Here is a 20751-nt window from a genome sequence, read left to right as displayed (position 1 = left end):
ACGTACGATATAGTACATAAATCAACAATATGTAAGTACAGTTTTTAACAAAAGTTGACTCTTGATTGTTTTTTTAAACATTAAGAAAAAAAAAGAGAAATAGCTTCATGGGAGTGAGTTTCGATTTTTGACGTTCTGTTGTAATAATAACAATAAAGTGTTAAAACTTGAACTTGACAGCAACAAACTTGTATTTTTGTTTATCATGCAAAATTATACCGGCTAAGATAATTATTAACATTACATTATTATTATTTTTTCATTCTAGTAATTTATCTTGATGAAATCAAATTTTATTTTTTATTTATTTATTTTTTTTTTTGCTTGTACAGATAAAGATGAAAAAAAAATAAAGGATACAAGTGACAGTGAAGTTGAAAGATCTGATGATGAGTCACCACAAAAGCAACTTTCAACCAATAAGAGTTCAAAAAACTCATCAGCTGTCAAAAAAAGCAAAGGGTAAGCTACGTTTATTCTTCTTAATGGAAATTTATGATCCCCACCCCCCTTTAACAGCTAGTTTTCATTGTAATTATAAGTTTGATTAATGAATTCAAATGTTTTTACTTTCAGAAAGTCCAAAACTGATGATAACTCTGATTCTGGTAAGCTATGTTTATTTTTAAATTAAAATCTTATTAATGTGTCAAAAGTTTTCAGTGCTTCAGTAAACTCCCGGTTATCGGCAGTTGGATTATCCGAGGGTCTTTCCACATTTTGTTTTTTTCAACTTATGATTGTTTGCTTTTGGATTTTTTATATTTAATATTAGTAGATGCATTGTTTTTAGTTATAATTTAAATGTATGAGCTATTGTATACACGAAGGGCTCTCAAACTTTTTGACATGGCAACCACCTTTTTAGACTAAGTATTTTAGCGACCCCAAGTTTTAACTTTGTCTAAACCCTAAAACAATTACTAAAGATAAATGATTAAGTTTTATCCTTAGAAACATAAGTAACTAGTAAAATAAACACAAATTTTTGTCCCTTGAATTATTTTATAATAAAGGACAGTAGTAGACCTTACTGATTTTATAATCGTGCAAAAGTTTTATGACAGTAATTGACCTTGCGCTCCTTCAAGTTCTACCATTGCACGCAGTACGACAAATTTTAGATGGGTTTTGAAACGAAATACCCAGAACTGTCCACAACAGCATAAGAAACTTTGATGCCCTTTTCTACATCTCAAAACTGTGAACAAAGATTCTCCATAATGATAAATTTAAAACCAAAATCAAGAAATCGTTTAACACTGTAAAAGGACATTGTTTTGTGCGTTACAAAGCTCATTCCAGACATTAAAAAATTTGTTAATTCCAAGCAAGCTCATGTATCCTACTAACTAAAGAACACCAAACTAACTACGTATTTTAAAAGCTTTATATGTACTCTTTTTTTTTTTTTTGAAAAAAACAGCAATAAATTAATTTTATCTAAACTTTTCTTCCACATTTTGTGACCCCCCCCCCCCTAGACACATCCCACAACCCCCCCCCCCCCCCCCCAAGGGTCACAACCTACCTTTTAAGAACTCTTCGTATACACCATGTATAATTTTTCACCTATTTGGACTATCCACGGTTACTGTGCCATCCTATTATGCAGATAATCGGGAATTCACATCTCATTTGTGGCATAATGCTATCTAATCAGTGGTATCAAATTTCAAAATTCTTAAAATTCTTTTTTTTTTTTTGTCTTTTAGAGAGTGAAGCTGATAGTGATGAGTAAGTATTTCAACAAAACTTTTGCTACTCATAACTGAATATGCTGGAAATTATTAGATTTCTTTGTTATATTAGTTCAGACGCTAATAATGTTCTGGGCATACGATAGTTGAACAGATTATTTTTTGTGATGTAATACGCCGTCCGAACCATTAGGTACGTAAGAGTGCCTTAGTCAATCCTAATATCCTAGCAAATTAACCAATTTAACTATACTTGAATAGACTGGCTATTTTTTATGCACTGAATTTCTGTGTGTAGAATAACTATGGTTTATCTTGTAGCCGACAAGAAGAGAGGGCTTATAACAAATTTAAATTTGTCTGCCAAATTTACTGTTTCTTACAATTAAGTAAAAATGTCAAAATTAAGAAAAAAAATATGCATTTGAAAGCAGTTATTTATTTTTATGAAATACTATTAAAAAATTTTATAACATGATCGTTTAGAGGGAAACATTTTCCTCTGTTCAAAAACAAATTACACGCAACAACGTGTAACCATTTTTTAAAAAGTTTCTTGTAATCCCAAAATACATTATGTAGTAATGTTTTTTTTTTTTTTGCAGTTTGTTCTCACGACCTATGACTTAAGTTTTAAGATAAAGGGGGGCAGCATAAACCATAAACATGAATAATACCAGGTATTTCTAAATTCATTGAATCAAGAAGTTAGAAATAAAAAATTGAACTGTATTAAGATTAGTAATTATTAGTCACATAATAAATCTTGTTTTTACAATATGGGAATATGACACCACAGTCAGTACACAGGTTGGTTACTATTGGCTAATTCCATGTGATTATTGTAACATAACTTTTTCACTTGGCAACTTTGCAGTAAACTGCTGTTAAAAAAGATATTCCCTGTTACACATAATAATGCAAAAAAAAAAAAAAAAAACTTACAAAATTGAATTATTTATCGACTATTTTGGCCTAAGTATTAAAAAAGACAAGAAATAAAAGAATGATATCTAAATGCAATTTTAATTTCTAATGCTTAATAAATTGTCCTCTAAGCAAGATAGGAATTTCGGGACTTGGTACTGATTAATATATTTTCAGTAAGTTATCAGTTATTAGCTACCAGTTTGTTTGGCACTCTTGGCTTCCTTAAGAGGTTTTCCACCTCCAGCTCAGTCGCTTCCTATTCCGGACTGATGAGTGCTAATAAGCACGAGACTGCATTCCTCGGATGGAATGACTGAGCTGGCTGTGTGTTTACTGATTAATATAGATATAATATTTAGTTTGTTTCTCAAATAAATCCTTTCAATGTGTAGTTAATTCTGAAAAATCCCCTTTACGAAGAAAGTGGGCTTTTTCAAGTGGGGCCACCTAGAAAAAAAAAACAGATTGAAACATGATTGCTCTGAAACATGTAATTTTAGGCTATCTTTGGCAATGCAATTGCATGCTTATTACAGTTGTAGGAACTAGGGGAGAGAGGGGCGCTGAGGTTTCTTACTGAAATATTTTTTAAATTGAAATCAATTTTAAAGGTATCTTTGGTGGTTTGGTTGAAAGGGGAAGGTTCGGGTTCTTTCTTTTGAAATTTTTCGGCACCAAAGTCTCAAAAACGCAATTCTAGGCTGTCTTTGGTGACGTTGAGAGGTTCCCTAATGGCTTAAAAAATGTTGTGAAGCCAAGCGGTTCTCTCCTGAAAAATTTCCATAATTGACGTCCGACTTTGTGCTTTGTTTTATAATGTTAGGAGGAAGAGGAGACAGAGGGAGGTTTCCCTCCAAAAATCATTTTTAAAGCTGAAGTTCATTTTAGACAATCTGTCAGAAGGAAGGGGTAGCAAGCTCTCCTACTCACGCAAATTTCTAAGAAAGAAAATTTTGGGCTTTCTTTGGAGACGTATGGAAAAAGGGTGAAGAGTTCGTCCTTCTGAAATTTTTCAAAATTGAAGTTTCAAAAACGCAATTTCAATCTTTGGAGATGTTAGAAGAGGGGGGGGGGGGGCTAAGGTATCTGTCGCGGAAAAATTCCAAAGTTGAAGCCCTAAAAACTTATTTTAGGCTACATTTGATCACTTTAGGAGATCAAGGACAGTCAGGGTTCAAATGCAGTTTTCACAAATTGATATTGAAATATCGAAGCATTAAAAACATAATTTTAAGCTAGATGTTGAGACTTTAGAAGAGAGGGTGGGAGTTCTCTCCAAGAAAGTTTTCAGAATTAAAGTCCTAAATATATACTTTTTGGCTGTGTTTGCTACATTAGAGGAAACGGTAGGGTTAGGGGCTCTGCCCAGAAATTTTCCAACATTGAGGTCTGAAAACGTATTTCTAAACTACTTTGGTGATATCAGGAAAAGGGATAAGATATTAAAGCGCTCTCCCACCTAAAATGTTTTTTCGCATTGTTCGACTACAGATTGGAGGTGGGAGAGGTTCCCAACTGGAATTATTTGAAACTGAATACTTTAAAACGCATTTTAGATTATGTTTGGACACAAGTTGGGGGTCCAACCCAAATGTTGAAAAATGAAATTCGCTTACCTTCCATAAGGAATAGATTAACATGTGATTTAAAATTGTCGGATAGATTATTTACTCTCAGAAGCAAGAAAACGGAAATCCCTTATACTTCGTTTGAGGAAGAGAACTCTTGTAAAGAGTGGGAAATCAAAGCAAACTCTGAAACAAATAAAGTGGGATGAGCAATAAATTGTTTCGTGTAACATTTTACAACTCCCCCTCTTTTTCTTACTCTTGTCACCATTTTCCTGAAGTAAAAAAAGGGGAAATTTTTGTTTCACGAGCAGGTTTTCAAGAAATTCTAAACTTTAAATCCTGTATTAGCTTTTTCTTGTAACAAAAGTTGGAAAAGTTCATTGTTTCTGTCTTCCTGAAGTTAACCTCTACAGTTTAAATAACAGATTGTTAAAAAAATACTATGTACTTTTCATAATCACTCAAAAAGACAAAATAACTTTTCTCGGTCAGAATGGAGTATTTAAGTATTACTTTAGTTTTCAATTATTCCAATAAAATGACACTGCAAACGAAGAAAACAGCGGTTCAAGTCAGGTAGAGAATTTCTTATTATTGTAGAGTTTTCAATCAGTGGCGTAGCTAGACCCGACTTTCGGGGGGGGTTACTTCTTTTATATATATATATATATATATATATATATATATATATATGTATGTATGTATGTATATATATATATATATATGTATGTATAATCGCTTGGAATTTTTTCCTTTTCTTCTTTTTTTTCTTTCTTTCTCTTCTCTCTTCTTTTTCTCTTTTTTTTGAGACTAACTTTTCGGGGGGGGTTTTGTCCCCAAAACCCCCCCCTTAGCTACGCCCCTGTTTTCAATCATAAATTTGAGTGTTAAAACACGCATATTTTTCTGCGAAAGTTTGGTTTGAAATGACTTAAGACGCACTTTTCTTCAGTTGTGGTGTCACTTTCTTGGAATAATTGAAAACTACAGGAATACTTAAATTGTCCATTATGCCCCAGAAAAGTTATTTTGTCCTTTTGAGTGCTTTAAGAAGAGATTTTCTTGCCTGCAGTAATAGATCAAAACCATAATTTCCTTATTTGGAAAACACATTTAATTTTCCACATAAAAAGGTCCAATTTGCTGTCCCTAGAAAAGTGCCGCCCGGGGCGGACCGCCCCCTCCGCTCCCCCTTAGCTACGCTACTGCCTGCACTTAGTGAAACCAAAGTGTTTGCTTTTCTTTTGCTTCGTGTGAAGCGACACCAAGGCAATATTTAAAAAAATTTGAACTCAACCCCCGCCCCCTGGACCAAAACCTTAGCTTTGTCACGAAATTATGGAGAAAATGTGTGCCATGCGAAAATTTGATGTCAAAAATAGGCGCCTTGGTTAAAAAAAATCTGGGAACAACAGCATTAGTCAAAAACTTCAGTGGAAAGGTTTAGAGTTTCAACTGAGTTCAAGTCGACGCTGAATGGTTACTTATTGTTGTTTTTTACGATTCGCAAACTAATACTTCAAATTAAAAAAAGAAATTCTATGATGTCACATTATTAATTTGGAAAAAGGAAAGGAGAACTCCACCACCATTTTATTCTTTGGGTGAAGCAGGTTGATTTGGATGGGAATGAGAAAAGCATTTTACATCAACGGTTTTAAATAAACTGATGAATTTAGGTAACTTTGATCTTAAAAAGGGACATTACGTAGTTTTATGATGTCAAGTCGTCTTATTTGTTTGTTTCATACAATAAATCTTATGTGAACTGGCGCCGCAATATCCAGTACAAAATCCTACAAATAAAAAAAAACCATCCTCGCACTAAGGCACCAGTGCACTGAGAATTTTCCCGTAGCCTGGCGGCCCAGTACGCTACTGCTTGCGCTAATTTATATATTACATAGGATTGAAACAGTGTAATCTCCATTTTAAGACATGGAATGTTTGAATTTCTTTTTATTCCTCATTCATTCCATGTTTTTTTTTTTTTTGGACAAAACTTAAATCACCTTCCTTTAGGAATGATTTTTACCTGCTTAATTAAAATAGTTTTTATCAATGTGTTCTTTCATATATATATATTTATAGAGTTAAATATGATCAACTTATAAGTAAACTTTACCATGTTTATCAATTTTGATTTGTTCAAAAGTTTTATTCAGTGTTTTAAATGAATTCTGTAATTTATATTCTAAAGGTTGCTGAAGTCATTTAACGTAATTTTTTATTTAAGATCTGAAGTAGGTGGTCTTATAGCTGATATATTTGGTGAAAGTGATGATGAAGATGAAGAGTTTGAAGTAAGTTGGATATAAATGATTGTTAGGATAATTTATTTTAATGAACAGTTTCTGCTGTTCATTTTTTCATTTCCGCTTTGGTCAACACATTTATTGCATCTAATAAAAAATATTTTTGCCAGGATGTAGCATCTGATGATAAAAAGCCTTTATAAGACTTTTTTTCATTGACAAAAAAATTAATTCCTAGAAGCATTTTCTTTTAATAAAAATAAGTGGTATTAATTGTAATGAAACAAAATAATTCTCTGAAGAAGTTTTCTTCCAAACAAAAATATAAAGCAATTTTTAGTATATGCTATAGTGTTATACTCTACACCAAAATTTTTCAATTTTTGAAAAAACATTTTGGTTGAAGAAAATATTTTTAGTCACCTAACTTTGACATACAATTTGGAACGGGGAAAAAAAACATATTGCTTCTGAGAAACCAAGGGACTGATTACAGTCGGTTATACGTAAAATTATTCTCAAAAAATTGCACCTACACTTATACTCAATTTCAAACTTTTTACTTTTATGATGTAAGCAATAGGTTTTTTTTTTTTAAAAAATCATGCATCATAGTTTAAATGTTTTTTCAAGGTTCAAGCATTTTCTTAGACTTTTTCATTGTGTTGCACTATTGAATGAATAATTTGCATCAGAACAATAAAAATATTTCCCTTCCACCATCAGCTCCATTATTTTCTGCATTCCATATTCCAAAGTTTAGGGCAATTCCCTTTTAAGAGACACGTCAATTGTGACAAAACATCCTACAAAGACTTAAAATAAATTTTGAATGCTTCCATTAACAATTACGTCTTATGAGATACGTGCATTACTGAGCAAAAAAAGTACACATGAGTTTGGGTAAGTGCGTACCCTTATTTTCAAAGATCAGTTTCTGAAGGATGGTGCTCTGTTAAAAAATCTGGTACATTTACCAACTTTTTAAGGTTCATTTTCAGGTCCTTTTTTAAGGTTTTCAAGCATATATTATGGCCCATGGAATGCTTTTCTTGCTGTTTTAGTTTTAAAATAGTTCATTACTTGTTTGTTTGTTCTCAAAGCGTGTCTACATATTGAATGACATGTTTATTTATTTATTTAAGCAACTTATTCAAAAATTTAATCTGTAAATTTTTGAAGTGCAACTCTTTTGCAACTCTTATTTTTCAATCTCATTTTATATTTTCAGCACTAAATTAAAATTTGTTATGATACTAAATGCTTCATGTATTTTCTGTATGCTGTTTGACTACCAAGACTTTTATGTTTATTCATCTGTTTCACTTAATTCATTATTTAGGGATTTGAAGAAGAAGAAGCTGGTGGGAAAAAAACAGACGGTTCCACAAAAGCAATTACACCTAAAAAGAAAAGAGCTAAAAGTAAATATTTACTTGTTTACTTTTGTGTTAGAAAGACTTAATGCAGGGTGTTCATCAAACTGTAAGTCATCTTGTAAACATTGCCTTTTTCAAGCAGAAATGGTCCCATAGAAGTCTTTTTTTTCTTCATCCTACTTGTCAATTTGAAGACATGAATTGACATTCAGTCATCCAATAAATGAAATACATGCTTCAGTTGCAATTAACAATAAAGATAAAATTCTGCATGCATATTTTTTAGTTCTTAAAAAAAATTCTGATTTTTTTTTTTTTTTTCACTTTCTGCATGATTGTTTTTCTTGCAGTACTGTTAACAATTCTTATACATAAAATGAAATCTAATTGGTGTCAACTTTTATTTAAAAGAAAAAAGAAAAAAACATACAGTCGAACCTTCATATATCGAACTTCCTTCATATATCAAAATTTTCTATACATCGAAGTCCCAGCAAATTTCCGTTAAATTTCCGTCCATTACATAGAAAAGTTGTTTCTATATATTGAAAAAATCTCTATATATCAAAATTTTTTTCGAGACATTCATAGATTTTTTTTTCCACTTTAGACTGCTTGTCTCATGAAAAATGAAAGTTAGGGGAGAAAATTATGTTCACTAAAGGTTGCTACGAAACCTCACAAGAAATCTAGGGTTGAGGGGCGAGTAGATAGGTATTATTCCATTTTGGAGTTCTTAAATTCCCTCAAGTTTATTTCAAATCTTAGTTGAAACCAGTAATACCATAAAATCAGTTTCAAGTTATCCATATTGTCAGTTGATTATCATTTTTAGTTTCAGTGAAAATCATTCAAGTTAAGTGGATTGTGAAATTTTACTTTTCTCTCGATTACATTTTCAAAACGAAAATTCCCTAATGTTGCGTATCAAGTTCAATTGCTGAAAAAGGAAGATGTATGAAGGCGCAACAGTGTCCTTTCTGGTAAATTTAGTATTTTCGCAAGCAAAGTTCCTGCTATTATGAGAAATCGGGAAACTGTAGTAAAAGTACTGATATTTACAGTAAACACAGTCAAAAACACGAAAGGGCATTACGGTTGGCCAAAACTAGCTTTAATTTTAATGTTTTAGGAGATTTTTATGATAAACTAAGATCATTTCTATGTATCGAAATTTCTATACATCGAATGTTTTTCCGTCAATTTGCTACTTCGATATATGGAGGTCCGACTGTACGTTAGAAAAACATACACATATACAATATATACTCATTTTATGAAAATTTCTTAGTGGAAGGCAGTTTCTCAATTGAAGCAAAGAAATGTAAGTGCCGAAATAAAAAATTTGGAGATAATCAGTACAAATGGTAGCAGAACCTCTCTTCTACTTTAGGACAAGTTATGGTACTAGCATCTTTGGTGGGTGCTGATATGCAGCATGATTTAGAAATAAATTTCTATGAAAACCTACCTAGGATCTGAACTTTAAACATGTTTTATTTTTACTTAGTCCACTCACATTCTTTGCTTCTCAGTGTCTCAATTGTTAAATTTAGCCGCAAGTAATTGTATATCACGTTTTTGTTTTTACTGCCATTCAACCAATTAAATTGCAACTATGGAAAATTTCCTACGCAGCTCAATTTTTATTCAATTAGTAACATGAACTGATAAAAATTTATCTTATGTGGGCAATTCTCTCGAAAGTTGCAATTTTTTGTCCCAGGCTCATTGCAACCTTCGAAAAGTGTTTTCCATTTCTATTTTTCTCATAGTTTATTTGTCACCTTCTAAAGAGAAAAATAATAGGCATTTAACACTGCTAAATAATACTTTTATGTGCAGGCTTAATATTAGTACTTAAATGTCATTATCATTCATTGTCCCTAGTCTGAATTTCTATCTTTAAAAATCTGCCAAGACAGCAAAAAAAAAAAAAAAAAAAAAAAAAAAAAAAAAAAAAAAACAGAAACTGAAATGTATCTTTAATATAGACTTAAATGCTTAAAGTATCCTAATTTGGAATAAAGAATAACTGAGATGGAGCTTGGTTATTCTTTATTTGGGACTGATGAGTTCATAACTAAAAGGAAACTGCAATCTCTGGATGGGATAACTGGGCTGTTGGTATATCGCATGTGTTCTGCCTTAGCTCTGGCTTGGAATGGTAACTTACTGCTTAATAGATTAATATATTTGTTACATAGTTAAAACTTCTCCTCAGCATTTCGTATCATTACCATCCAACTGTTTTTACAGGCTTTTATGACCACTACTTACAATCGCCAGCTGAAATAATTTTCAGTTTTAGTAGCAGTCATCAGATCTTTGTTGATAAAGTAAGAATATTGTGTTTAGAAATTTCTATCCTACCTGATAAGGTGTATAGCATCAACAGGGATGAAAATCTTCCGCGGATCCGCGATTTTCTGCTTTTTGTATTTTTTTCACTTCTCATTCACCGAGCATTTTCAAGCGATCGATCGCGGTCGCGTTCTTCCCGTCAGGACTTTTGCTGCCTCCTGTGTTCTTTCTAAGATAGAAAGGAACTTCGTTTCATGGGCAGGGAGTAGTGATGTGGATCGGGTAAATACCTAGTGGGTAGGTAAATATTTTTTGGGTATTTACCCAGGTATTTACCCAAGGCCTTGGTAAGTACCCAAAAACTGGGTATTTTACAAAAAAAAAATCAAAAAGTTAGTTGGAATTTATTGTTTTTTAAATCTAAATATGAAATAATTGGTAAAACTGATGCCTACATATGTATTACACAGTTTATAATGTTTTTTGTTGGAAGACTTGATGAAATTATGAAAGAAACATAATGTGAACCAAAGAATCTTTCTTTTCAATGTCATAATTGGACAAGTATAGGCAATTCAATGATGAACTTCAGGATTTCAAAATCACAATCAGATTTCAAGTCATATCCAAAATGAAAAAAAAAAAAAAAAAAAAAGGAAGCATGAGGGATGCTTTGAAGAATTTACTGAGAAGTTATTAAGACTATGATGTTATTTATTTATTTATTTTATTGCTGTTTAAGCAATAACATGGCAAATATAAACAGTTTTCACATTAATAAGCAAAAAAAAAAAATCAAAATATTGTTTTTTGTTGCCTTGCTCATTTGCATTTGCTCCTTGATACTTCATGATGAAAATTTATTCAAACTATTTTTAATACGCACAATTAGTGATGTAGGGTGAGAAAGTAAATATTTTTGGGGGTATTTCCCCTCAGGGTCAATCCCCTAGTAATTGCGCATTTTGCCAAAAAAAAAAAGTGGTATCAAAAGGTGATTATTTTTTTTTTTAAACACAAATTGTAAAATGAAAGATTAAAAATATAAAAATTTATATATTATAATTTCTTAATTAAAGGCATAATGAATTCTTATCAAAAAAACTGTCAGAATTTTGAATGAACTATTCTAAAACTCAAATAGGATGGCAGGGTAATTTAATTTTTTATGGGGTAAAGCGAAGGGATTTAAGTTCAATTTTGTCACATAGATGGCGCTAGCACAACTTATCATCTTTGATTTTTCATAATATCATGCTGCTAGTTAGTTTTGGCTTTGATTTGTGATCAGTTTGTCCAAAGCCTCCTAAATACCTATCACATTTGCTTTAAAAGTGATCCTCGGCCAGTACACAAACAATGCCTGCTACCTACCTGACGGCAATACGTGGATGGTGTTGCTATGACGATGGATCCAAACAATACAAATCAAACCATTAATTGCTTAATTTTAAAATTTAAATGTAGAAGTTGACCAATTGTTTTCTCCGCTTTTAATTTCTAATGCTTTCGACCTTCGATAGTTGGCAGTAGCCAGAAGATCAAAATTATGCTTACTGGAACCATTTTGCTCTATGTTAAAAGAAGAACGCGATAGGCATTTAGTATTTAGGAGGCGTTACTTTATCACTCACTTTGTATTTGTACTGGTAAAATTTTAAATTTTGCTTTGAAAAGTGAAAAACGAAAAAGAAAGATGGGGACATTGATTAGACATATCCAACACATTTAATGTGAATATCATATTAGATTGCTAAGGTGTTTCACACAATAATTCTTTAAATATGTGATCAAAATACAATTTTTGGGCAAAAATTTATTGTTTTGTATATATGGTTGGTTATGTATATACATAGTGGAATACAGACAGAAAAGTATTTTAGTTGACTATAAATTTTTGAAATAAATACCAGGGTAAATACCCATTTTGGGTATTTACCCGGGTATATACCCTGGGTATTTACCCCTAAAAATAAATACCCAGGTATTTTACATCACTAGCAGGGAGGGAAAAAGGCTCAAGAATGATGTAGAAAGTGTCAGCGTTTATGAATTTCGAAATCCGATTGCATCCGCTTCCATAACACTCGCTCATTTTTGTCACTATGCCATCCTATCACTTAAACCTTTATAACTTTTTGTAGACTATTATTTTTCAACCCTTCTTGTATGTATTTTATTTTTTGCTGAAGACTTGTATGCTCATTGTTTTGCCACGCCCATTTCACAGCCACTTTCTAGCGCTGGCGCAAATATCCCGTCACCTCCCTTCTGGCCCCGACCTTCCCACCAGGATTCTTGCTGAGGCACATGTTTTTTCTTGAGTAGAAAGAAGTAATGAACTTTTTGCTGTTGGTGAAATAGTCATGTAGTTGGGAATGCTGGAGAGTGATGGTGGGTGCAATTGTTAGATGTAGCTTTTGAAATCCGATTGCATTCGCTTCTGTAACACTCTCTCATTTTTATCTGCTATGCCATTCTACTGCTTAGACATTAATACCTTTTTGTAGACTAATATTTTCAACCTTTCTTATACTTTATTTATTTATTTATTTTATGAAGACTGCCACTCGCCATTCAAAAATGTTTATCCTATTCCATCCGAGTTAATTTAAGCCAACATCATTCTTCAAATCTAGTTTTAATACTTATCAGGCTTACCAAAGATATAGCTCTTAATAAATTAAAATTAATTTTAATAATACTGTGCTATTTTATAGGGCTCGACCGATGGCATTTTTTGGCCGATGGGCCGATGCCGATTGTTGGCCGATTGTTCAAAGACGGCCGATGGCCGATTGTTTTCCTCCAAATGGCCGATTGCAGATGGCCGATGGCCGATGCTGTTGGCCGATGGCAAAAAAAAATATCTAACAGAAATAAATTGATAAGATTGTCAGGGATTTAAATAATCATTGATTCATTTTACTTTACTTCCTTTCTACGAATAAGGAATTGCAACCCCCCCCCCCCAAAAAAAAAAATCAGATTTCGAGATAAAATTTTTATTTTACGATCATCCAATTTAAACTTCACAAGTTTTTTCGGCGCGTATGTACATGCATATATACCTAAGAACATATAGATGACCGAAATATCCATTTTGAAAACCTCCTTAGTTAATTATCGCAAATTCTCTTGTCATATTTTCATGCGCATAAACTTACGTCACTCAAAAACAATATGAAATAGTAAGATGAAAACTCATACGTAGGTAGTATGATCTAAAAGTTCGAGAACAAGTTGTATAAAAATTTACCGTGAAACTATCTACAAAATAGTCACTTTGAACGACTATGCACTTCTGCCACCGTTCGTATAGCTTTTAGAAGGACTCCTTCAAGACATTTATCGCAAACTCCTGTAAGGCCTCTTTCGCTGCTGCTTTGACTTCATCGTGGGGAAGAAGGCGACTTTCATGTTGAGGATGCACGGTTTGATTGGTCAATACTCTGATATGACAAACCAATAACATCACGTTTCGTCGGACTTAGCTCCGTGTGACTTTTACCTGTTCCCAGCAAAAAAAAAAATTGCATGGACGCCGCTTTCTTCCGTCAGGAGAAGATAAAGCTGCATCACAGAAGGTAGCAAAAAATGGCTTCCAGGAGTTTTTCCGAAAGTTATATGAACACTGGCAGAAGTACATAGTCCCTCAAGATGACCTTTTGTAGGTGGATGTGCTTCAGTCATGTGAACTATTCTGGGTAAGGTTTTATACAGCTTGTCCCTCGAACTTTTGGATCGTACTACGTACAATCTGTATAGGGTGTAGTTATGCTTCTCCTTTTTTGACTGAAGACAAAGAACAACAGCCAAAAAAAAAAAAAAAATGGAGGAAAAACAAAGAGACTGTTTAATAACGAATTGATTTTTTTAAAAATTGAACATATAACTAAGATTTCAGTAATATTGTAATAATGTTTGGATTTAGGTAAACTAAACATAGTTAAAAAGCATTAAATTATGTTTAATCATTCAAAAAAAAAAAAAAAAAAACTTTGAAACCGTCAACAAATTACGCTATTAAAGTGAAAAGATTGCACGTAGACATTTTTTAGTCATCAAGTTAAACAAAAAAGGTAACACATAAATTACAATATTAAATTATAATAGGAATATTTTTATACTTCTTTAAAATTTATGAATAGAAAAGTTGGCATTTTTCATAAAATGTATAACAGTGACATAAATTTTGCGGAAAAAAGAAATAGCCATGAAATGAGCGAGGTTCTTAAAACGCAGCTACAATAAACAAACTCAATATTTACACCAAGTTAATAACTGAATACATATATATACTACTTGATTTGATGTTTGCACACGTAATATTGAACAATTTGATTGATTAATCTTTTATGATGACTGCAAACACGTTCAAATTAAATTTTCCAATTTAACAATAATTTTCTGAAATTTTTAAAAAATTGCAAAGTAGAAAATCCTTGAAACTTTTCTATAACATATTATTAAACATATGATGAAAACGAAAATAACTTATACATTGGTTTTATATAAATACATAAAAATAGTTACAACAGAAAAAAATCGTTCGCTATTAATGATGCAAAAAAAGGTGGGGCATTACAAAATATAGGTGAAACAAGTATAAAAAATACGCAAAATGACATTTCTTGACCAAAATAAATAATCGCTAAATATTTAAGAAATGCTTGAAACGACGAGGGCGGATTAGGGGGATCACCCTCTGATTTTGTTGTAACTCACAATGTTAAACTTAGGCCCCAATTTTGGCTTAATTTTTTTAGTACAGAACCGCTACCACCAACCCCTTGGAAGAGTTTCTGAATCTACTTCAGCACTTCCGAAAAAAAAATCAAAATCCCTTTGTTTTCCGAATTATGTCACCATTCAAAACGTCTTTAATCAATTTCTAATTAATGCTCTAAATTTTTCCTAAAGAATAGATAAAACTTGAAAAAAAAAATCTCTAATTTTATAAATGGTGTTAGTTTTAAACAACTCAGAAGTACAACTTTAGTTTAATTTCAGAAATTGAGGGAGTGGGAGGAGGAGCACGCAAGTGTTCTTGGAAATACAAAAAATAGTCGTAAAAAATAGAGTTCAAAATAATAATAAACATTGAGCAGAAAAACCCTTTTAAAACGTGCACCCGAGTTTGTTTTGACGTGCAGTGGCGGATTTAAAATGTAGCAAATGTTGCCATTGCGCGAGAGGTCCCATAACCCCCCATAACCATAGGAGTTACAAAAATGCTTTTGATAAATGTTTTACAACTTCTGTGATAGAGAAATACGGCCCCAAAATGTATTTCGACGGGCCCCAAACTTGTAGCTCCGCCGAAGCGATACAGAAAAGACTGCATTATTGTGATTCATATTACAAACATCGAAAAATTAAAAAAATTACCGTCGGTTCAACAGGAATCGAACAAAATGAAACAAAACCGGTTTCGCCATCTCATATTTGTTTCCATGGTCTCCAATTCTGCAATATATCACTAAATGATCGTCAGTCTGAGACACTATATTAGTTTTGCATTGAAATAAGTAATTAATAGCCACAAAAAAATCAGTTAATAGGCTTTTTAGAACATCCGATCGAAAACAAAAAGGGAAGGTCACAATTGGAACTTAAGCACTTCCCACAGGCGAAAATTTAGCCATCTACAGCTTACCATTTTTTAGTTATGACTTATGAGAGATACATACGTACATCCAGCCGCAAGAAACAACGCAATAATTAACGTGTTTGGTACTTGAATGCAGTATTAAAAACTCTTTCAGGGGTGACTTAAATATAAATTCATACTGAAATTTAAGTAAACAATTTTGTTTGAAAACAATAACTCCCTTTACTTTGTATTAAAAAGTAAAACAAAGGTCTTTTTTTTCTCAAAAACATCGGCCAATTCCATCGGCTTTTCGATGTTTTTAAGGCTGATGGGCCGATGTTTCCTGCAAGTTAGCATCGGCCGCCGATGCCGATGGCTAAATTGTTGAACCATCGGCGCCGATGCATCGGCCAGGCTGATGCATCGGTCGAGTCCTACTATTTTATTATGACAGACATGCAAATATAGGAAATTAAAGAAGCTTATATTCTCAAACCATGACATAGTGTTTAAAACTTTTTTATCAATTTGAAAATAATCATTTTTATGCTAGTGCTTAAAATGACCATCAAAGCTCAAAAAGTATTGGGTTTAGTTTTTTAATGATTTTTATAGAATGTACCCAGCTGCTCCACAAAATTTCAAAATGCTCCTTAAATTGTTTCTCCAAGGTTAGCCAAACTAATAATGTCATTTTGTAATTATGGTGTCCAATGATTCAGCTTCTATTAAGTGTTTAATTGTATGGAAGTTTTATAGCATTAGATGTCACATTATAAAGTTTTAATTTCACCTGATTTGTGAGCTATGGGAAATTGAAAGTGGTAAATGGAATTCATATATCTGTTAAAATCTTTAATAAATGCAAACTTATTTTATTTATTCATTTGTTAGCATTTCTACTAGTAAAAAAAAAAAGTATAGTATCAATATAATTTTGCGTAATGTAGTGTGTATGTATGTATATATATATATATATATATATTCAAATTTTAAGTCTCCAATTTTTCCTCTTTTTTGACTTTGAGTTGTTTTCATCCCTGCATCAAAGTAAATAGAAAAAAATTACAGCTATCATTACCACCTTACTCATAATGAGTTATAGTCTGACCACGAACAAATGATCCTTGTCAATCAGAGAAAACAAGTCCATTCCTTAAAACAGGTAGAGAAGGAAAAAAATCTGCATGCCATATTATAGTTGAGCAAAATTTTGGCAATATAAAAAAAGGGCCCCTAGTATATTTTTGTTATGTGATTATTTTGATCTAAAAAGTTTAAGTTGTAGCACTGAGTTGGCGAAAAAGTAAAATGCACAAGCTTTGCATTCTTTATTGCAACACTGTACTCTCGTTACCTTTCTGCTGAAATAATTATAGGAGGCATTATCTCTGATCAATGACTGCTGAAAGAAGTGAAACCAAAAGCCACCCACTAACGTAAGATGTGACCTGTCCAATGAACTTCTACCTTGACTGCACAAAATTAAAATGTTTCACCTCTTTGGCCCTGTGGCAGAAAGCTGCTCTCACGGTGACATTGTTGCAGAATGAGAGAGTTTGTGCAGAAAGATTTTGCACTACTGTAACGCCGAAACACGAGTCAGCAGTTATCTAGGAATTTGCTTTTTTGACCTTGTTTATTTCTTACTCTACTGTTCAGCACAAAGGTATCTTATGTTTGTGTTTGTTTGAAAGACTTGTTCTGACTTATTTTCCAGCTTTTTTTCACCTCTGTTGAAAAATATTTAAGCCCTTAAAAAATGGCTTATTTGTGGTGTCGTAGGTTGCAGCAACAGCTGGAATACTTGATAAATTGTGTGGTATTTTGGACTGACCAATCTATTCAGATAGGGTTGTGCTGGGCCGAAACCCCATAGTGGAGTTAGTACAATGCGTTGTGTTATGATTTGGTGGACTTTTGGACTGTAGGAATAATAGTTGGATTCATTTTTGCACCTTGAAAGTTTATTAAATAAAATAGTACATATACAGTTCTAAACTAAGCTTAGATATTTAGTTAGGAGTTAAATATTTATATTCAAAACATTAAAGATTTCAATAATTAAGTACATCATGATTCTGCTCTCCAAAGGAATTAAACTTTAATCTACTGGTTTAAATTAAGTTGTGGAAAGTGGGAGCTAGTATTGTACGTACCAAGATTTCGGTCCTTTCTCCATTAAGTCATCCAAAGGCACAGCGCGTTTCTATCATGACTCCGGACAAACGTCTCGGAGAAACGCCGAGCTCTCGAAAGAGCTTCTCCCCTGAAAACTCTGTCTCCTCTACCTTCCAAAAATATCTCTTCTCCTCTCGAAAAATCTTAACTCCTTGTTTTATACTGGGGGATAAAGTTCCCTGATCGGGGCACATTCTCTGGGGATCATAGTTCAACATCTGGAGATCCAGCTTCCAGGAAAACCCTATGCTTTATGGGGTACAGAGTGTCGCAAAGTGTCAGAATGGAATTTTGTTATTCCCAAGTCTTCTATTTTATGGGCTCGAAAATGTCAGAACTTCAGAAGTTATATCCTACAGCTGTGACTCGGAAAGGGGGAAAATGTTTGAAATGTCCGAAAGAAGCTAACCCCTTTTGACCCAATGTGGGTGTCACAGAAAATTCCAAGTGTCACTTACTCAAAACAAGCGGAGGGAAACTTTCCCGCCAAAATGTGTTTATTTCTAACTCTCTATTTTATGACATGCAACTGCTCGGGGGTCTGAACTTATTTCCTGCACGGGAAAATGTACCGCCGCGCCGCGACAAAAAGGTCAACTCTTCTTAACCTAAAAGACGTTCAAAAATGCGAGGGAGGCTATTTGTAGCAGAATGAAGGTTCAGGGGATGGATATCCCTTTCCAGGCATGTGGGGCAAAAGGTCAAAATCGGCCCCACAATCCTGCCCCTCCTCTGGGAAAAGAAAAACTGGAGAGCAGATGTAAAGGTAAACTTATTAATTGAATAAATATGCATAAAATATAATTTTTCAAAAAAATTTCAAGTTCAAAGTGTAAACCAGAGAAAAGAAAAAAAAATGTTAGAATGAGTGAAGTATTTTTTTCTCTCTTTGGTAACATATATACACAAACTACAATAATGTAAAAAAAAATAAAATAAAATATACAGTGAATTGTAATGGAATAATAATCATAACAAGAACGACGTATCATACATTCAAATTTTCATCAAATTTAGCCATAATTAAAAAAATTTTGCATGTAATCTGAAATATGCATTAATACATGTATAGAATACATTTGGGATTTTAATCACGTTGGTTTCTTCTGGATGTCCGTAATCAACTGATATTCACATATCACAAGAAAAAAATTTAAAGTTTTTTTTTTTTTAATTGCAGAAAGAGTACATGTACAGAAAAAAAAAATTGTAAGTGAAGAAAAAGATGTAATAGTTTTTTTTCCATGTTGATAGGCACACACACCACAGAGTTTGTTTTACACTTCATGTAAAGTGTATGGAGTGAACATAGTCTCTGAAGGTTAATAAAAGGTTATAGTTTTTTTTCCATATTAATTAAAGGCACGCACACATAACACCGTAGTTGTAGGAACTAGTTCACGTGAGCGAACTTTGTATCTCGTGAAGTGAGAAAATGTATTTCTCACGTATACACACAATACGCACTTGTGCTTCGAATATCCGACACGTAAAACACTTTTCTCTTTATGTTTATGTAAACAGCACAGTTTTCCTTTGTATTGTGAAACACACACATTTTTTTTTCTTTTGCATTGTGGAAAAATCGCAGTTTCTCCTCCATGTTGACGAACAATTAAATAACACTATACGTTGTAGATTCTGATATCCTTCATCTTGATAAGTGAACTTACAAGAGCATAATATTTTATGGAATGGCAATACGAGAAGGATTGTAGTCAACGGCACAGAGTCATAAACGGAAATATTGGAGACTCGAAATTCGCGCATCTTGATATGCTCTGGTTCACGTTCAGAAACACCAAACAAGAGATTGGGTTTGAGCAGTTCAGGCTCATGTAGGTGTCATAAAACGCAGAACACACGAGCGCGAAGAACTCAGCGAGTTAGTTTCGGTTTCCCTTTCTCCAGTCAAGGGACCCTGGGGGGATGGCAGCGATGAGGAGAGCTCGGGATTCCTAGAAGAACGAGGGGTCCGCAGCAGCCGTCTTTGGCTTGATATGTCCCAGGGTTGCCGCTTTGCTGTTTACTCCCGCATATGAGTTGAGGCTGGTAAAATGGACATCGTGATGCAGGAATGGCGATTCGCTGTCGTGATTTTCTTTCCAGTTTCACGAGAAATGCGTTGCTCGTTGTAGAGGCGCTGACTTTGCAGATGCACAGATATCAAATGGAATCTTGCAACGATTTCTTTGAAAGTTGGAGCCATTAAAATTTGTTGGAAAGTCTCTGTAGCGGTTCAATTTTCCTTTTGTAGTGACGCCAAATCATGTACGCAATTTGTGTCTCATAAGTGGCTTTCTATAGCCACCAGCTTATAAACAGCATAATGACTGAAATGCTTAGCGTCGTCGACGGAAAACCAAATAAAATACTTCAGGGACACAGAAAACATTGATACATACAAATACTAATAGCTCCCAAAACACATAAAGTAACTAAATAAAATTTCTAGTTTCTAGAAAATTTAAGTTATGATTCCATATAAATTCATAAAATATCAAAATATTAGACTATAATATTTTTGTTCTGTTATCATTCTGCATAATATCTAGGTTTGGAGAACAGAAATTTTAAACGTAAAGAAACAAATGTAGGAAAAAAAATTGTACGTGGTGTCTATACCTCTAAGAGCCTTATCTTTTTTTCTTTCTTTTTTTTTTTCATAGCACAGTTATGACTGTTCAAGTTCAGAGGAAAACTACAAAGTAATAGGAGGAAAGGGAAATGTCGGAGTAACATAAAATTAACTAATAAGGGAAAGAAAAAAAAATTTCATTTTTTTTTCTCCTTTCCTTAAATTTTTTCTGCTAAGCCCCACAAAACTTTGTGATA

At 32.9% G+C, this 20751-nt stretch overlaps 1 protein-coding gene across 2 annotated transcripts in view; it reads left to right on the top strand.

Annotated features, from left to right (window-relative positions):
• The window catches only part of LOC129217540 (protein IWS1 homolog), a 71739-nt gene that overhangs the window by 23816 nt on the left and 27172 nt on the right, over window positions 1-20751 (top strand). For both annotated transcript variants that reach the window (XM_054851857.1, XM_054851859.1), the window contains exons 4-8: window positions 333-462; window positions 577-608; window positions 1716-1737; window positions 6438-6504; window positions 7799-7880. In XM_054851857.1, the coding sequence (XP_054707832.1) occupies window positions 333-462; window positions 577-608; window positions 1716-1737; window positions 6438-6504; window positions 7799-7880 (333 nt within the window). The remainder of the gene's footprint in view (window positions 1-332; window positions 463-576; window positions 609-1715; window positions 1738-6437; window positions 6505-7798; window positions 7881-20751) is intronic.

The sequence above is a fragment of the Uloborus diversus genome, chromosome 2 (genome assembly GCF_026930045.1).
Source record: "Uloborus diversus isolate 005 chromosome 2, Udiv.v.3.1, whole genome shotgun sequence".
Taxonomy (NCBI): Eukaryota; Metazoa; Arthropoda; class Arachnida; order Araneae; family Uloboridae; genus Uloborus; species Uloborus diversus.
This window is presented reverse-complemented; position numbering and strand designations above follow the sequence as displayed.